At 60.1% G+C, this 17,784-nt stretch overlaps 1 protein-coding gene across 22 annotated transcripts in view; it reads left to right on the top strand.

Annotated features, from left to right (window-relative positions):
• TRPM2 (transient receptor potential cation channel subfamily M member 2) overlaps nt 1-17,784 on the top strand; it is a 54,487-nt gene that overhangs the window by 30,786 nt on the left and 5,917 nt on the right. For 15 of the 22 annotated variants that reach the window (XM_045501171.1, XM_045501169.1, XM_045501176.1 and 12 more), the window contains 16 exons: nt 372-501; nt 689-834; nt 1,317-1,429; nt 2,434-2,647; nt 3,346-3,464; nt 3,975-4,107; nt 4,517-4,688; nt 9,466-9,649; nt 10,275-10,456; nt 10,692-10,824; nt 12,377-12,464; nt 13,994-14,071; nt 14,306-14,393; nt 15,303-15,460; nt 16,198-16,274; nt 16,525-16,626. In XM_045501171.1, the coding sequence (XP_045357127.1) occupies nt 372-501; nt 689-834; nt 1,317-1,429; nt 2,434-2,647; nt 3,346-3,464; nt 3,975-4,107; nt 4,517-4,688; nt 9,466-9,649; nt 10,275-10,456; nt 10,692-10,824; nt 12,377-12,464; nt 13,994-14,071; nt 14,306-14,393; nt 15,303-15,460; nt 16,198-16,274; nt 16,525-16,626 (2,117 nt within the window). Of the gene's footprint in view, nt 1-371; nt 502-688; nt 835-1,316; nt 1,430-2,433; nt 2,648-3,345; nt 3,465-3,974; nt 4,108-4,516; nt 4,689-9,465; nt 9,650-10,274; nt 10,457-10,691; nt 10,825-12,376; nt 12,465-13,993; nt 14,072-14,305; nt 14,394-15,250; nt 15,461-16,002; nt 16,112-16,153; nt 16,275-16,524; nt 16,627-17,784 lie in introns of those variants that run through there. The other 7 variants (XM_045501182.1, XM_045501183.1, XM_045501184.1 and 4 more) reach the window with 6 other exon arrangements.

Below are 17,784 nucleotides of genomic sequence, written 5' to 3'. Positions count from 1 at the left end.
TCCCTGGTGCCGCTGAGGCAGGGCGCCCAGAGCCTTGAGGGGTCTTGCGTGGACCTGGTCCTATTTCTGCCCTTCAGCCCCATGCCGGGGGTTGACCAGATGCCCAGGGAGCGCCGAGACTCATGCCTGCATCTGGTCCGTGCTCCAGGTGGGCGAGCAGACCGCTCCCACTGGCCAGTGCGGGAGCCCGGGCCACCAGCTAAGGCTCACCTCTAGATCTGGGGTGACCCAAGTGATACGGACAGGAGCACAAGTAATCAGCTAGTGGCCCATGTGTCGCGGGGCCTCTGTTCTCATCAGCCCTGGGCAGCGTGTCTGGGGTTCCCGGGCTGGACCACCCAGGTTCTCACTGTGGCCTCCCTGGTGCCCAGAGCCAGGACTGCATTGCCGCGGCCTTGGCCTGCAGCAAGATCCTGAAGGAACTGTCTAAGGAGGAGGAGGACACGGACAGCTTGGAGGAGATGCTGGCGCTCGCTGACGAGTATGAACACAGAGCCATCGGTGAGTCCACAGGTGGTGGCCTTGGCCCACGGCTCCCCTCCTCACGTGTCAGCCCAGGATCCTCGTCCCCGGCCTCTGCCCCCAGTTCTGTCCAGACCGTCTCATCGGCTGGGGCGGCTCCCTGACGCTGTGCCCCGGCATCAGGGACTAGGACCCTGCTGCCATGACACGATCTTCCTCGTCCCAGGGGTGTTCACCGAGTGCCACCGGAAGGATGAGGACCGAGCTCAGAAGCTGCTCACCCGCGTGTCGGAGGCCTGGGGCAAGACCACCTGCCTGCAGCTAGCCCTGGAGGCCAAGGACATGAAGTTCGTGTCTCACGGAGGCGTCCAGGTGACTTGCGGCAGGCTTGCTTCCGGGAGGAGCTGTCCGTGGTGCTGCCGGTGCGGGTGCAGCCCCCGCTCACACAGAGGCACACGGGTCCCTGTGCTGCGGGGACCCGGGGACAGGCCTGGGCCTTGGTCCTGTGCTGCGGGCCGACACACCCTCTCCACTCCCTTTGCAAGTTAGCAAACTGGTGCTAAGAGAGAGTGGCGGGGGGGGGGGGTCCCCTACCTGGGAGCCTACAGTCCTCTGTGCGGCCCCAGCCCCTTACCTCCAGGAAAGACTGGCCCGGCCCTGCCCACCCGAGCCTCTTCCTCCGCCAGAAGATGACGAGGCCTGTCTCGTGCTGCCCACCACGCTGCGTGGCTAGGGGCTCAGAGTGCCGTGCTTGGGGCATGCAGGCGTGTGGCGCCGAGCAGACACATTGTTCACCCTCAGGGGTGGGGCACAGGGGGTGCCCACCGGCCTGAAGCTGCCTCCTCTGTCCACAGGCCTTTCTAACCAAGGTGTGGTGGGGCCAGCTCTGCGTGGACAACGGGCTCTGGCGGGTGATCGTGTGTATGCTGGCCTTCCCGTTGCTCTATACCGGCCTCATCTCCTTCAGGTGCCAGCCTGGCCGCTGGGCTGCAGGGGGAGGGAGGGGGTGCAGGGCCCCAGACCTTCCTTCCCAAATGTGCTTGCTGGGGGCAGGTCACACCTGTCTTGGTGGCTGCCACCAGGTCCTACGGTGATAGAGAGGCATGCAGGCAGGAGGCAAGGGGGGAGGGGTCTCTCTGTGTGCTGAACACCTACCGTGCCAAGCACCAAAAGTGGGCTGAGCACTGGCCCTGCCCTGAGCACGCTCCCTGCCCTGAGCAACCCCCTCCACTGAGCACACCACAGCCCTGAGCACCCTGTCTGCACTGAGCACCCCTGCCCTAAGCACCACTTGCCATGAGCACCCCCTCTGCACTGAGCAGACCGCTGCACTGAGCTGGCCCCTGCCCTGAGCACCCCCCTGCACTGAGCAGCCCCCGTGCACAGAGCTTCCCCCTGCACTGAGCACCCCCCTGCCCTCAGCACTGGCTCTGCACTGAGCTCCCCCTGCACTGAGCACCCATCCTGCACTGAGCACCCCCCTGCCATGAGCACCCCAGCACTGAGAACCCTCCATGACCTGAACACCCCCTTGCACTGAGCACCCACCTGCCATAAGCACTGGCTCTGCACTGAGCTCCCCCCTGCCCTGAGCTCCACCCTGCACTGAACACTCCCCCTGTCCTGAGCACCCTCCCTGCCCTGAGCAACCCCCTGCACTGAGCACCCATCCTGCCCTGAGCTCCCCCATGCCCTGAGCATCCCTGGGCCCAATATTTATTTTCAGTCCCGGTGGAACCAGAGACAGGTGGTTTCAGGGCCCTCCCCATGCAAGGCGTTGTGGTGGAGCCCCCATGTGGCTGTGTGTGGAGAGTCCGTGGGCTGCATGGATGCCCCCTGTGCCCAGGCCCGTCTCTGCCATGCGACAGGAACACACCAGCGCGGTGGCCCTGCTCCTTAGGGGAGGCGGAGGTCCTTTGGGCTCCAGGCCCCTCCCAGCCCACCCTCCTCCCTTCTGCATCTGCCCTGCAGGGAGAGGAGGCTGCAGGCCGGGCCGGGTCTGCCCCGGGTCCGAGCCTTCTTCAATGCCCCCGTGGTCATCTTCCACCTCAACATCCTGTCCTACTTTGCCTTCCTCTGCCTGTTCGCCTACGTGCTCATGGTGGACTTCCAGCCCACACCCTCGTGCTGCGAGTACCTCATTTACTTCTGGCTCTTCTCCCTCGTGTGCGAGGAGCTGCGGCAGGTGTGCCCGCCCAGCCCCCTTCCCCGCTTCCCTTGGGTCCCCAGCCCCCGCGGCCTGTCCACCGGTGCCCATCCCCACCCGCGTCCCCCCGGCACTGGAACCCGCGGCTGGTTCACCTTCTCCGTAGGCCCACGGAGGCGGGCTAACCGGGCACCTAGACGCTGCAGTCAGGGTCCGGGGTGGCATCAGAGTTCCCCAGGAGACAAGTGCGGGAGGCGGCGCTGTCCAGCTGGCTTCCCCTCTGGCTGTGCCGCCTCCTCAAGTCCGACCCGCTCCCAGGGGGCAAAGCCCCAGATCGGAGGGGGTGTGCCCTCCTCCCCGAGGGGGGCCGTCTGCCCCACCCATCCAGTTGCCGGGGACCGGGGCTGCCGTGGTCCTGCTTCTCTGGGTCTTCTGCGGAAGCAGGTGGACAGGGGTCCTGTGGGAAGCTGGCTCACACAGACAGGAGGGGGTTGTCCCTGCCACACACATTTGTGGACGGAGCAGGGCTGCGGTGGGTCGGACGGTGGGCTCAGGGCTGCCTGGCGACACCTCTGCCTGGGCTCCTCTCCCACTCTTCCTCGACCCAGGGTACCCGGGGACGGTGGGAATCTGTCCCCTTCCTGGCTAGCCTCACTCTCCGGGAAGGAGGGAGTGTTTTCATTGCTGCTGGTGAGGTTGGTGAAGACAGCCAGACCCCTAACCTCATCCTCTCGCAGCTCTTCTGTGACCCTGACGAGTTCGGGCTGATGAAGATGGCCCTCCTGTACTTCAGTGACTTCTGGAATAAACTGGACATCGGTGCCATCTTGCTGTTCATAGCAGGACTGACCTGCAGGTGAGCGGCCTGTCTTCTCTGCGGCTTCCCATCTGCGGCTGCAGCCCGGCGGGCTCACGTCCCCTCTGGCCATGTCTGCTGTCTGTCTGGGGGACAAAATCTGCCCTGAACAAAGGGGAAGTTGCCAGAGCTCCCGCCCCCTCAGAGGGCTGCGCACCTGCAGCCCAGTGGCTCCGCCTCCTGCTGGGGCCCCGCCCACTCCCCTGCCCATTAGGGCCACAGGTGTCCCTGCCTCAGTCCCTTTCTCCATGAGGCAAGAGGGACCAGCCCAGCCATGCTGCTTCCCAAGAGGCCCGCATGGCCCACCTCCCCTGCCCAAGGCTGGGCTTCTGGACCTTTCTGGATAACACCTCCCTGGAGGCACTGCTCCATGAGCTCACACCCCGTTTTTAGTTCTCTGGGGTCTGGGGGCCTCCAGAGCCCACGTGGGCTTGGTCAGGTGAGCGGGCAGCTGGGGATGGGCTCTGGGAGCGGTGAGCTCAGGGGTCCTTGGTTCTGCCTGGGGGCCAGGCTCATACCAGCGTTGCTGTACCCCGGGCGCATCATCCTCTCTCTGGACTTCATCATGTTCTGCCTCCGGCTGATGCACATTTTCACCATCAGTAAGACACTGGGGCCCAAGATCATCATCGTGAAGCGGATGGTAAGGGGTTCAGGGGGTCCGGATGCCGGTTGCAAGCGAGGTGCTCCAGGGCTTGAGCAAAGCACGTCCCTGCTTTGCCTTTGGGCTCCCAACCCCAGCATGCCCATCGCAGTCTTTGCCTGTATGTCACCTCTTCCAGACAGCCTCCCCTGATCTCCACAGCTCATCCCCGATCCCTGTTACAGCTCCTGTCACTCCCTCCGTGGGTCACAGTCATACCCAGCCCCTCCTACCCATCATGCCCAGCACCCTATTAGGATGTGGGGGCAGGCCAGGGCTGTGGCCCCAAGTGTCCCTGTCCAGGGTGACAGCAGCTCCTCCCACCACCGCAGAGCACACAGCCTGGGTATGGGGGGCAGCGGGAGCGTGTGGGTGGGCGGCTGCAGCTGGTGCCACCCTGTCTCTGCAGATGAAGGACGTCTTCTTCTTCCTCTTCCTGTTGGCGGTGTGGGTGGTGTCTTTCGGGGTGGCCAAGCAGGCCATCCTCATCCACAACGAGAGCCGGGTGGACTGGATCTTCCGGGGGGTCGTCTACCAGTCGTACCTCACCATCTTCGGCCAGATGCCGGCCTATATCGACGGTAGGACACGGGTCCCTGACGGCTCCGGCAGGGGTGCCTGGAAAGCTCCCTGAAGGCTGGGAGGTGAGGGGCGGGGAGTGGGGTGGCTCCCCGGGTGCCCGTGTGGCAGGAGACCCAGTGCATGTGATGCTTAGTTGCGGTGGAGGGGGGGGGGTTGGCATCAGCGGGGTGGGGGGAGCCTGGGCCGTGGCTGAGATCTGGGGTGTGCCGAGGGTGCGGCCTGGGGCTCTGACACCCCTCCCCCACACCACATGCCACCCTGTCCCTCCTCCTCCTCCTCTAGACGGAGAGAATCCTTTCTGTACGCTGAGTTTTTTCTTTTCGACAGCGTCATCGAGGTAGAACACCTAATAGGAAAAGCTCACCTGTTTGAGGTGTGTGCTTCAGTGGTTTTCACCGTACTTACGGAATCGAATTTTAGAACATTTGCATCACCCACCAAAGACACCCACCCGCCTTAGCAGTCACTCCCCGTGTCCCCAGCCGTTGGCGACCTCTAATCTGCCTTCCCTCTATACAGTCTGCCTCTGCTGGACATCTCGTATGAACTGGATGATGCAACGTGCGGTCTTTGTGTCTTGCTCTCTCTTAGCATGACGTTTTCAAGACTCAGCCATATTGTAGCCTGCGTCAGCATTTAGTCCCCCTTTGCTGTTGTTAAACAATGTTCCATTGCACGGACAGGCCACATTTTGTTTCTGCATTTGTAAATCGGTGAGCTCCTGAGTTGTTTCTGCCTTCTGGCTGTTATGTATAACATTGCTCGGAAAGGTTATAACGGTGATGTTTCCAATTATGTGTCTGTGTGGACGTGTTTCCCTCCCGCTTGGATGAAGGTCAGGCAGTGGAATGTATGCCTGCTGGGTTGTGTGCTGTCTTTAACAGTTTGAGAAACGGCCACACTATTTTCTACAGCAGCTGCACCATGTCTCGCGTCCCCACCGCAACAATACAGGGCCCAGCGCTCCAGATTCGAGCGGGCTTGTCACTGTTGTCTTTCTTGCTTCTGGCCATCCCAGTGGGCACGAGACGCGTCTCATTTCCCTGATGGTAAATGTGCTCGTGTGCTCACGGAGCCGTTCGCGTGCCTTCTTTGGAGAAACGTCTGCTCCTATCGTTGGCTCATTTTTCAAGTGGGTTATTTTTCTTTCTTCCTGAGTTACACGGACGCCAGTCCCTTCTCGTACTTCTGATTTGCAAATATGTTCCGCCATGCTGCAGGCTGTCTTGTCCCTTTCTGGATGGTGTCCTTTGAAGCACCAGTTTTTAATTTTGGTGAAGTCCACCCCCCCAGTCGCTCTGGTCACTTGTGCTTTTGCTGTCGTATCTCAGAACCCGCTGCCTGACCCAAGATCGTGACCATTTACGTCTGTGTTGTTATTCTACAAGTTAGAATAACTTCTTACTTTTGGCCTTTGAGCCATTTACGTTAATTTTGTGAACAGTGTGAGGCAGGGGTCACTCTTCTGCATGCAAATACCCAGTTTGTTGAAATCCCCATTGAATTGTCTTGGCCCCTTGTCAAAACCAATGGACCATTAATGAAAGGGTTTATCTACAAACTCTCCATTCTGTTCCATTGATCTGTGTGTCTGCTCTTGGGCCAACACCACACAGCCTGGTGAGTGTCACTTTGTAGTAAGTTTTACGATTAGGACGTGTCAGGCCTTCAACTTTGCTCTCCTTTTTCAAGATTTCTTTGGCCTCCAGGTCCCTTGGGTCCACACACATTTTTGGATCAACCTCTCAATTTCTCCAAAAAGCATCTAGGACTTTGACGGTGAACGTGGGATGTCTGCTTATTTAGATCTTTAACTTCCTTCAACAAAATTTTGTAATTTTCCGGGTCTAAGTTATGCTGCTTTTGTTAAGTTTATTCCTAAGTGTTTTATTCTTTTTCATATTGTTGTAAAGAGAATTGCTTTATTCATTTTATTTTTGGATTGTCTGTTGCTAATGTATAGAAATGCGCTGTACGTGGGGTGCCTGGGTGGCTCAGGGTCATGATCTTGCCGTTTGTGAGTTCGAGCCCCGCGTCGGGCTCCGTGCTGACAGCTCAGAGCCTGGAGCTGCTTTGGATTCTGTGTCTCCCTCTGTGTCTGTCCCTCCCCCGCTTACGTGCTGTCTCTCTCTCTCAAAAATAAACATTAAAAAATTTTTTAAATACACTGTATTTACACGTCGATCTTGCTGAGGTTCTTTATAGCACTACCAGTTTTTAGTGGATTCCCCAGGATTTGCTGTACAGGAGATCATGTCTTCTGCAAATAGAGAGATTTTCTCTTGTTCTTTCCCACCTGATACCTTTTATTTCTTGCTCTTGCTGAATTATCCTGGCTAGAACCTCTGGTACAACATTGAATAGAAGTATCCAGGACAAACATCTTTTTGTGGTGCCTGATCTTAGAGGCGGGAGTTTTTTTCAGTCTCACTATTAAGTAGGAAGTTTGCTGCGGGTTTTTGTAAACGTCCTTCATCCGGGTGAAGAAGCTCCCTCCCACCCCTAGTGTCTTGATTGCTTTCATTATAAAAGCGGGCACGATTCTGTCAAACGCTTTTCCTGCACCTGTTGAAATGTCTGCATGATTTTTTGTTCTTTACGCTACTAACACGGTGTGTTCATTAACTGATTTTCAGATGTGAAACCGGTTCTGCCCTCCTGGGACAGACCTCACTCGGTCACGGTGTGTAACTCTCTTTATGTGATGCTGGATTCAGTTTGCCAGCGTTTTGTGGAGGATGTTTGCATCTATGTTCATAAAGGGCATTGGTCTGTGGTTTCGTTTCTTGTAATGTTTTTGTCTGGTTTTGGTATCAGGGTGACACTGGCCTCCTAGCACGAGTTAGCAGTGTTTCCTCCTCTCACTATTTTGGAACACTTTGTGAAGGATTGGTTTGAATTCTTCACACGTTCAGGAGAATTCACGAGCGAAGCCCCCTGGGCCTGAACTTTTCTTCGTGTGAAGTTCTAAAATTATTACTTCTGTCTCTTTCCTTGTTCCAGGTCTGTCTGGATTTCCCATTTCTTCCTCAGTCCCCTGTGGTGCCTTGCCTCTTTCTAGGACTTTTTGTCCATTTTTTCTACACCATCTACTTTGTTAGCACACAATTTTGTAGTATTTCCTTACAGTTCTTTTTATTTCTGTAGGGTTGGTGGTGATGTTCTCTCTTCCGTTTATAACTTTAGCAATTTGAACCTTTTTTCCCCCTTGATCAGTCTAGGTAAAAGGCTGTAATTTTGTTGGTCTTTTCCAAGAACCAGAATTTGGTTTTATTGATTTTCTTTATTGCTTTTGTATTCTCCATTTCACTTATTTGCATTCTGATCTTTATTATTTCCTTCCTTCTGCTTGCTCTGGGTTCAGTCTGATTTTCTTTTGTCTTAGTTGGCTAAAGTGGAAGGTTGTGTTACTGGGGTGCCTGGGTGGCTGAGTCGGTTAAGTGGCCAACTCTTGATTTTGGCTCAGGTCATGATCTCATGATTCATGAGATCAAGCCCTGTGTCGGGCTCCGTGCGGATAGGGTGGAGCCTGCTTGGGATTCTCTCTCTTCCTCTCTGCCCCTCCCTTGCTTGAACTCTCTCTCTCTTTCAAAAAGTGGTAGATTAGGTTATTGATTTGAGCTCTTTTTTAAAAACATTTTTAAGTGTTTTTATTTATTTTTGAGAGAGAGAGAGAGAGAGAGAGCAGGGGAGGGGCAGAGAGGGAGGGAGACACAGTCTGAATCCAGGCTCTGAGCTGTCAGCACAGAGCTGGGCAAGGGGCTCGAACTCATGAAGTGTGAAACCATGACCTGAGCCAAAGTTGGACATTTAACGACTGAGCCACCCAGGCACCCCTCTTTCTTCTTTTTCATAGCACCTTCTTGTAGGGGGACTGACAACTGGGCACAGGGCAGCAGGATTAAAAAATTAGTGCATGCTCATTGTTGAAAATTTTAAATCCAAGTAAGTATAAAGAATAATGTCCATAATCCCACTTCTGGGTGTTAACCATCATTAATAACTGCCACTTAGTGTGTTTCCTTAGAGGTTTTTTTTTTTTTTTAAGTTTATTTATTTTGAGGCAGGGAGGGGCAGAGAGGGAGAGAGAGCATCCCAAGCAGGCTCCACGCGGTCAGTGCAGAGCCCGACGTGGGGCTTGATCCCACAACCCTGAGATCATGGCCTGAGCCAAAATCAAGAGTTGGATGCTTAACCAACTGAACCACCCAGGTGCCCCTTGGAGGGTTTGGTTTTTTTTAACGTACAAGCTGGACATATGTTTTGTTGAATATGCCCTTCACTTTATTACAAACGTGGGACTACATTTCTGTTTGTAATCATCTGTTGGGTATGGGTACATTACCTGTGCCACAATTTTCCTTTCCCCTGCCTCCCTTTTTTTCCTGAGAGTTGTTCATTTACTCCGCTTGAATTCTGTCCACGGCAGTGGGCTCCCTGTGGTTGGGGGCTGTGTCTCAGTGGTGACAGCCCCTCCCCCTTCCTGGTGCGGGGCCCTGCCCCGGGCCCAGGAAGTGGCCTGAAGGGGACAGCTGGGTGCTGGGTGGGTGTATGTACCTGGGGCGGGAGTACAGGTCTGGCTCCTCACTTCCCTCGCCCGCGGAGGACGCTTGGGGGTAGACAGACGCCTCTCTCTGGACCTGAGCTGACAGCTGAGGTCACCCCGTTGTGCAGGTGTCCAGGCCTTGAGGACGCTCATTGCCCAGGGACTCTGGTGACTCGGTGTTGGCTGTCTTTGTTCCCTGCGCCCCGCCCCCCCCCCCCCCCCCCCGCCAGGTGTGAACTTCAGCCTGGACCAGTGCAGCCCCAATGGCACAGATCCCTACAAGCCCAAGTGCCCGGAGAGCGATGCCGTCCGGCACGAGCCTGCCTTCCCCGAGTGGCTGACGGTCATCCTGCTCTGCCTGTACCTGCTCTTCACCAACATCCTGCTGCTGAACCTCCTCATCGCCATGTTCAAGTGAGGGCCCCCCCGGGCAGCGCGGTGGGCGGTCCTTCCTGCCCCCGGGTAGCGCGATGGGCGGGTCCTTCTCGCCCTCGGAGAGCGCGGTGGGCGGGTCCTTCTCGCCCCCGGAGAGCGCGGTGGGCGGGTCCTCCTCGCCCCCCGGAGAGCGCGGTGGGCGGGTCCTCCTCGCCCCCGGAGAGCGCGGTGGGCGGGTCTTTCTCGCCCCCCGGAGAGCGCGGTGGGCGGGTCCTCCTCGCCCCCGGAGAGCGCGATGGGCGGGTCCTCCTCGCCCCCGGAGAGCGCAGTGGGCGGGTCTTTCTCGCCCCCCGGAGAGCGCGGTGGGCGGGTCCTTCCTGCCCCTGGGCAGCGTGGTGGGCGGGTCCTTCTCGCGCTCGGAGAGCGCGGTGGGCGGGTCTTTCTCGCGCCCGGAGAGCGCGGTGGGCGGGTCCTTCTCGCCCCCGGAGAGCGCGGTGGGCGGGTCCTCCTCGCCCCCGGAGAGCGCGGTGGGCGGGTCCTTCTCGCCCCCCTGGAGAGCGCGGTGGGCGGGTCCTTCTCGCCCCCCTGAGAGCGCGGTGGGCGGGTCCTTCTCGCAGCGCCGGCCGGGTCTCCTGTAACCCGCGCTCTCCTTGCCTCCCGCCAGCTACACATTCCAGCAGGTCCAGGAGCACACGGACCAGATCTGGAAGTTCCAGCGTCACGACCTGATAGAGGAGTACCAGGGCAGGCCCCCCGCGCCGCCCCCCTTCATCCTCCTCAGCCACCTGCATCTCTTCATCAAGAGGGTGGTCCTGAAGATCCCCGCCAGGCGGCGCAAGCAGCTCAGTAAGGCCGCCTGCGCCGTCCCCGGCGGCGCGCTCCGCTGGCTTGGGGTGCGGTCGGGGGGCCGGTGGGTGAGCGTGGCTGCTCCTTCTAGAACCCTGTTGGCTCAGCAGGCGTGCAGACCCTCGGACGGGCGTGGGGCGGGGTCCTCCCCGTCAGGGCCCCTCCCCGCCAGAGCCTCCCGTGTCCCCTGCACGCGGCGCTCAGGCCCCGTCTGTCCGCCCCCCTGCGCCCGCAGAGAGCAAGCTGGAGAAGAACGAGGAGGCCGCCCTTCTGTCCTGGGAGATCTACCTGAAAGAGAGCTACCTGCAGAACCAGCAGTACCAGCAGAAGCAGAGGCCGGAGCAGAAGATTCAAGACATTGGCAATAAGTACAGGAGGCCGGGGCAGCCCAGGGGCGCGCGAAACCCCCACGGCCCCAAGTCGCACCGGGGACACGGCCCACCTGGGGGAGAGGCCCGGGCACTGCTCCTGGGGCGGGAAGCTTGTGTCCTCCAGCTGACCCGTGGCTCCCCCCTTGGGAAGCCCGGATCTCGCGGGGTGGGGAGGCCTTGACCTCCTTAGGAGGCAGGGGTGGGGGAGCTGGTCCTGCTGGTCCTGTGTCTCTCCCCGGGCCAGGAGAGGAGGGGACACGTGCCATGTGGCTATGGCAGCTCCTGGCCCTGGTGCAGTCCCGTGGGCCGTGCAGGGAGAGGGGCGTCCTGCCGCCTGGTGGGGGCGGGGGGGGGGGACAGCCAGCGGGCGGGCTCCCTGCAGGCAGGCGAGCACCCTCTCCTCAGAGCTGTGCACCTGCCTTGCTGGGTGTCTCTCAGCTCATCGGTGGGCTGGAGCCAATGATGGCAGCCATCGCCTGGCACGGCTTCCAGAGCGTGCCAGAGGGAGGGCACGTGGAGAGTGGGTGCGCGTCTCGGCTGGAGACGCAGGGGGTCATGCTGCCCTGCACCAGCCACCTACCTGCTCTCCCTGGTCGGGTGAGGGCTCCGAGGCCCAGGGAGGCAGCATGGCCTGTGCGGCCCCACAGGCCCGGAGCTGAGCTGAGCTGACCCCCACATGCACCTACAAAGGGGGTGGGGGTAGGAGTTTGTTGGTGATGAGGTGGGGTCTCTGACAAGCTTGTCATGGGGACTGAGTCACAGGGGTCCAAAGCCACCCCGTCACCTTCTCTCCAGTAACCACACAGCATATCCGCAGGCTGACTTGGGGAACACGGCAGGAAGCGGTTCCGTGGCTTTTGTGGGATTGGGGAACACGTGGTGAAGGGGGGAGTAAACTGCGTCCCCCTCCGCCCCCCGAGAACTGTTCACAGTGGGTCCCGGGCCCAGCTCAGTACCCACTGGTCACTGAAGGGGCTGCTGACTTTGTTACTACGAGCGTTCTCTGAAGGTGCCCTTGAGGGGAGAAGTAGGAAACGCCGGGCACAGCCAGGCAGGAGAGTCTGAGTGGCGTTCGGCCACGGGATCCCTTGCCTATACACTTGGCAGCCAAAGTTGGGTGACGTCCCCATGTGGTGGCCAAATAAGACAAACCCAAACAGACGTTCCCCAAACAGCGGCCCTGCCCATCCCCCGAACCCATCGGTGCCCAGAAGCAGCTTTGATCTTTGCACTTGGCTGTCTAGCGGCCTGTCAGCAAATCAAAGGGAGGACTGCTCATCCCTGTGTGACTCCCAGCGATGCTCCCACGGCTGGCAGTGTGGCTGTGTGAGCTGGGGGCGTCCTCTTGCTGGAAGATCTTCCCCTTTGGGGCCGTGGGCAGTGTTCCTTCTATACAGAAACGGGTTATAAATACTTTCAGATTCAGGGGAAGGTGCCTGAAGTTAAGGGGTCCCAGGTAGGGACTCACACCTACAGACTAGCGTTGTGTATCCTCGACATCCAGGCCCCTGGGGCCGGCCCGGCCGGGCTCAGCTGGGTGTTCTTTCAGGGTCAGCACCATGGTGGACCTGCTGGAAATGGAAAGTCTGAAGCGCTCAGGCTCCATGGAGCAGAGACTGGCCTCCCTGGAGGAGCAGGTGAGTTCCAGGCCAGCGCCTCTGTTTCCGGGTCATGGATCTGCCTGGCCGGGGCACCGCTCTGGTGCAGGGGCTCCGAGGATGAGCACGCTGGGGAAACGGCCAGGAGAAGGAGCTGGGGGATGTTGGGGCCATCGTTCCCAACCGGAAGAGGTGCCTTCTTTGCCCTCCAGAACGGTCTGCCAAACACTTCCCCACTGAGCTTCACCACCCTGCCCTGTGGGGCGTCTACACCATGGGCTGCTCTGAGGGAGCCGCTCTCCTCCCCAGCTCTGGCCTCCTCAGAGCTGTCCTCCGAGGTGACCATGGCTGCAGGACTCCACATACAGAAGCTGTGGGAATTCCAAACGCCTGCGGCTGCTTTCCCAGGCTAACCACGGATGCTGTTGGGGAGGGAGGGCCCCAGGGCAGCAAGATGCGTTTGAACGTCTGGGTGGAGCACTGGGGTGAGTAACATCAGGAAGCGTGTGGACGTCTCAGACCAGCCCCAGACGGTTGGAACGTTGGGTCAAGGTTCTGATGCTTCTGCACGAGGGGGAGCTCAGAGGACATCGCCAACAGGCAGCAGGCAGTCGATGAACAGCCTCTGCCCCACTCGTCCCCCATCAATGCCCACTGATGGTCCCCCCACCAGTCGGGCCACGCCTGCTGGGCTCCAAGTCCTGCAGCTGAGACAGGCAGCCCTGAGCAGCCTCACATCTGAGAGTTATCTATGACCTTGCAGGCCAGCTTGGCTCAGGTGCTTGAACATCTCTTCACCCATCCGTCCATCCATCATCCTTCCATCCTCCCATCTTTCCTTCCTTCCTTCTCTCCTCCCTCCTCCCATCCATTTTTCCTTCCTTCCTTCCTTCCTTCCTTCCTTCCTTCCTTCCTTCCCTCCTTCCCCCCTCCCTCCCTCCCTCTCTTCATCCATTCACCACCCATCCATCCGCCATTTCATGTTTCCTATGCCCCTCGTCCATGCCACATCCAGGGCTGGCCTGGGGAACATCAAGGCAAACAGGCATTGCCTCCCCCTCAGAGATTTGCAGTCTGGGGGGCACAGACATAAATGCCCATTGTCACAGTATGGTTTAGTAAGTGCAGCAATCAAGGCAGATGCAGGGGCTGGCGGTCAGGGAGGCCTCGGGCCTTCAGAATAAGAGGGGTGGACTGGGAGGAGGTTGGGTCCCTGCCCCTCTTGCTGGGGGCTTTCTTATGAGCACCCCTGCTGCCCATAGCAGCCTCCCAGCAGGCAACACCTGAGCCCCACATGCTGTCACAGGAATCTTGTCTCTTCCCAGCTCTGCTGTGTCAGGTGGGGGCGAGCCACTCGGCCCTGTGATGGTGGGGTGCCCACCGTGAGCCAGCCCCTGCCCTGGGACCACTGTACGTGGGGGTCTGCCCCGACTGCCTTCTCCCCTGTGCGTCCCTGCCTTGCTGACACCCTCCCAAACGGGCGCAGCTGCTGCTGAACTGCGTTCTCCTGGCCCCGTTGGTCCCCTGGCTCCCACCATCTCCCGTAGTTGAACATGTTTGACTTCCAGGAGTTTCTTTGCTCTGGGAGGAGCAAGAACCATGGGGAGCCTCGGTGGGCAGTCACGCACCACCTTCCTGCGGCTCAGGTTTGTCTTACTGTGGCTTCAGGATGGTTCAGCGGCCTCTGCCGTGTCCAGTCCCAGTGGCCATTGCGTCTCACGGGTGGGCACTGCCTGTGACACCGAGGGAAGCAGGGCAGGCTCTGATGCCCGTGGGGTCACTGCAGCCTTCCCATAGTGCCCTCGCCGGTTCAGTGGAGGGCTGGGTGTGCTGTACGGAGGCAGGCGTGGACCAAATCTTGCTTGGGATGTGCCTTCCAGGTGGCCCAGACGTCCAGAGCGCTGCACTGGGTCATGAAGGCCCTGAGGGACGGCGGCTTCGGTTCAGAGGAGGGCATCCCCGCCCCGGGTGAGTGCGCGGCCCTGCCAGCAGCTGGTACCTACTTGAATCTGGGGGTCTGTGGGGAGGAGAGGCAGCAGGCTGGATTCTGGCGGGGGCTGGGGGCAGGCCGACTGAGCTGCTCCTGGGTCCCATGGGCCTGGGGGAGGGTAGACTGCCCCACAGAAGCAGGGGCCCTGCACAACCGAGCCCCTGACTGGACCTGGTGGGGGGCTTTGAGAGGGGGCCTGCGCATCATGCTATACGGGAGGGGCCGCTCCAGGATGTGCCCAAGACCCAGACCGGGTGGCAGAAACCATAGTCCGTATGTCTTTTTTTTTAATGTTTATTTATTTTTGAGAGAGAGAGAGAGAGAGGGAGAGAGGGAAGGGGTGAGCAGGGGGAGGGCCAGAGAGAGGGCCAGAGAATCCCAAGCAGGTTTCGCACTGTCAGCACAGAGCCTAACATGGGGCTTGATCCCACGAACTGTGAGACGTGACCTGAGCCAAAGTCAGACACAACCGACTGAGCCACCCAGCTGGCCCCCCAGAGTCCATATTTCTAAGTTTGCAGCCAGCCAAGAAATGGGCAAGACTGGCCCTCCTGGGGCGGTGCCGACCCCGGAGGGGGCACACGTGCCCTCCCTAGCCAGATGGGCTTCTGTAAGGGCCGTGAGTCCAGCTAATTACCGAGAGCTCTGGGGCAGCCACACAAGGAGGCAGGTGCTGGCTGGGGGGACACTGCCCGACCCCAGATCTCTGTCCCCCCAGGGCCGTAGTGGGGAGCCCCACTTCGGGGCTGGTGGTGTTCAGTCTGGTCTCGGGGAGGCGGAGGTGGCCCAGTTCTGGGGAAAGGACCATCGAGGACGCCCCTGTCCTGTGGGCCAGGTGCCTGAGCTGGGGCCCGGCTTTGCCCACGGTTCCCTGTGGCTGTTCCCAGCACCCCAGAAGGCCTCGGAGGGGCAGGACCTCGAGCCGGACGGCAGACAGGAGGAGGAGGACGTGGGCGACACCCACCACGTGAACGCCCGGCACCTCCTGTACCCCAACTCCCACGTCACCCGTTTCCCCGTGCCCAACGAGAAGGTGCCCTGGGAGGTGAGTGCGGGTCCTGGTGCTCTCCCACCGGGCCAGAGGTGCCCCGTGTTCTGGACACGGCCAGGCGCCAGGTGGACAAGCCTGTGCAGCCTCACAGGGACGTGCTGGGCAGAGGGGGAAACTGAGTCACTAGGACCACACAGCTAGAGGTAGTGGAGCTGGGCGCCCAGCGGGCTGCTGACCCTACAGGGAGCTGACTGCCCCGTTACCTCCAGTGGCCTCACTCATCCCAGACCCCAGCATCCCCAGGGACTGGTCGCTGCCCCTCTCGTGAGTGCAGTTGAGGGATAGCATCGAGGAGGGAGGAAGAGGAAGGGCAACAGCATCTGTGTGCCCTCCCTGCCCCCACGGGCTTTCCCTCTGGCCTTTCTAGAACATTCCAGGCTGTTGCCTCCATTCCTTCTCCCCAGTCTCTGCCAGCTGGAGTCCCTCTGGAGTCCAGCCTAGACCCCTTCCCCATCCAGGGGGCTCCCCTGGACCACCAGTGCCGTCGCTAGCCCCCTCGGCTGGGTCCCTGGGGGTGGTACGCTCAGCCTGCCTGAGCTCAGAGCTACCCTGTGCACTTTGGGGTCTGTCTCGGGGTCCATGGCGTGAGCGCTTTGAGGAAGAGGTGCTGCTGTGGGTCATCCTGGCCGCAGGGCCCTAGCCGTGGTCAGGGGTGCCAGTCTGAGGGCTGCGGGGGCCCCAGCCGTGGTCGGGGGTGCCAGTCTGAGGGCAGGACCGGCGTCTTTGTGCAGACGGCGTTTCTCATCTACGACCCGCCCTTTTACACAGACGACAGGAAGGACAGGGGCTTGGTGGACCCCGTGGGAAAGTGAGTGTGCACATCCTTGGCCCTGGGCAGGAGGGAGGGTGGGGGACCAGCAGGCGCTCCGGGGTGACGGCCAGAAGGAGCTCAGGGTGAGGGCCTGCCTTCTGCCTGGGCAGGGTGCCCTGTCCTCCCCAAGGGCTGGGACATTCTGGGGAGGCACCTGGCTGGGGGCACCTGCCAGAGACACGGGGCTCTCTGACAGTCCTGGTCACTGCCCTCTCTTACGGGGACATGGCTTCTCTGCTTTTCCCAGCGCCCTGGAGCCTCTGTCCGGGATCAGCTACAACGCCGTGGACGGACCCATAGACCGGCGGAGCTTCCACGGGGCCTACGTGGTTCAGGACGGGCTCCCTCTGTGAGTGCGGCCGCCCGCCATCCCGCGTCAGCCGGGCCTTTGTGGGGCTCGCTTCTGGGGTCAGCCGTCCTGTCCTGGCAAACTAGCCATCTTTCTGATAGAAGTGAACAAAACGCGGAAGAAAAGAGATGCTCACGTAAAACGCTGCCTTACCCGATGAGACCCCTCTCTGCGTCTCCCAGGACACTGGCGTGGAGCTGGGGAGGCACGCTTACCCCGGCTGGCCTTGGGGCTTGGCCCTCGTCCCTGAGTGCCCTTGGTGACTTCCCGCCATCTGCACAGATTCTGACAAAGAGTAGGCTTGCCCTGAGAGGGAGGAGTTGAGGGGCCAGCGGGGTGGCGTCAGGGGACGGTGGTGTTTCCTACTTCTGTGCTCTGTGGGGACGGGCACCGTGTCCCATTGTACACTGAGTACACCCAATGTCAAGATGTTGGTGACGGTGGTGTCACACCCGGCAGTCACTTGGTGAGCACCTCTGGGTGTCGGCCTGGGGTCCTGGAGATAAAGGAACCTCCTCTGCCCAGGGTGCAGCACCAGGGGCCGGAGGAAGAGGAAGGCGCCATGAGAATTAGGGGAGGGACCGCAGACGGGGCCAGAGGTGGTATAAGGAGGTGGCGGGAGACGGCGGGGTGTGAACGCGGAGTCCCTGGTCCCAGTCGCGGTGGCAGGAGGCCACGTGCGATGGGGCGGACACAGGTGGTACCGTGGGAGAGAGCAGGCTGGAGAGTCACAGAGGGACCCACGGGCCCTGCCCCTGCATGTGTGAGGCCTTGGGATGCAGACGCGTGTCGTGTGGCGCAATGGGCTGGTCACACGGTCTCTAGGGGTCGGGACGGCCACATTAACACCTGTGCTGGACTTCTGCTCCCAAGGAGATCTCTTTCTTTTCCGACCAACTCCAAGGTGACCTGAATCTCCTGCCTCATCCCTTGGAGTCCCTAAAGGACAAGATTTGTCCCTAGGTGGACAGTCCTGGGTGGGGAGGCAGATTCGGCCAGGCTGGTGGAGGGGATCCTATCCCAGCCTCCACATACTGGCTCCTTCCCTGCCTCCCGCCGAGGAGAGCGGCCTGGGGTCTGAGAGCCCTGGGCCAGGGCGGGTCCAGGTAGAGTTGGCACACTGCCCCGTGAGTGGCCCCCGCCCACGGCCCCACCTGG

Source organism: Leopardus geoffroyi, chromosome C2 (assembly GCF_018350155.1).
Source record: "Leopardus geoffroyi isolate Oge1 chromosome C2, O.geoffroyi_Oge1_pat1.0, whole genome shotgun sequence".
NCBI lineage: Eukaryota > Metazoa > Chordata > Mammalia > Carnivora > Felidae > Leopardus > Leopardus geoffroyi.
Note: the sequence above shows the minus strand (reverse complement) of the source record. Positions and strands in the feature narration are given on the sequence as shown.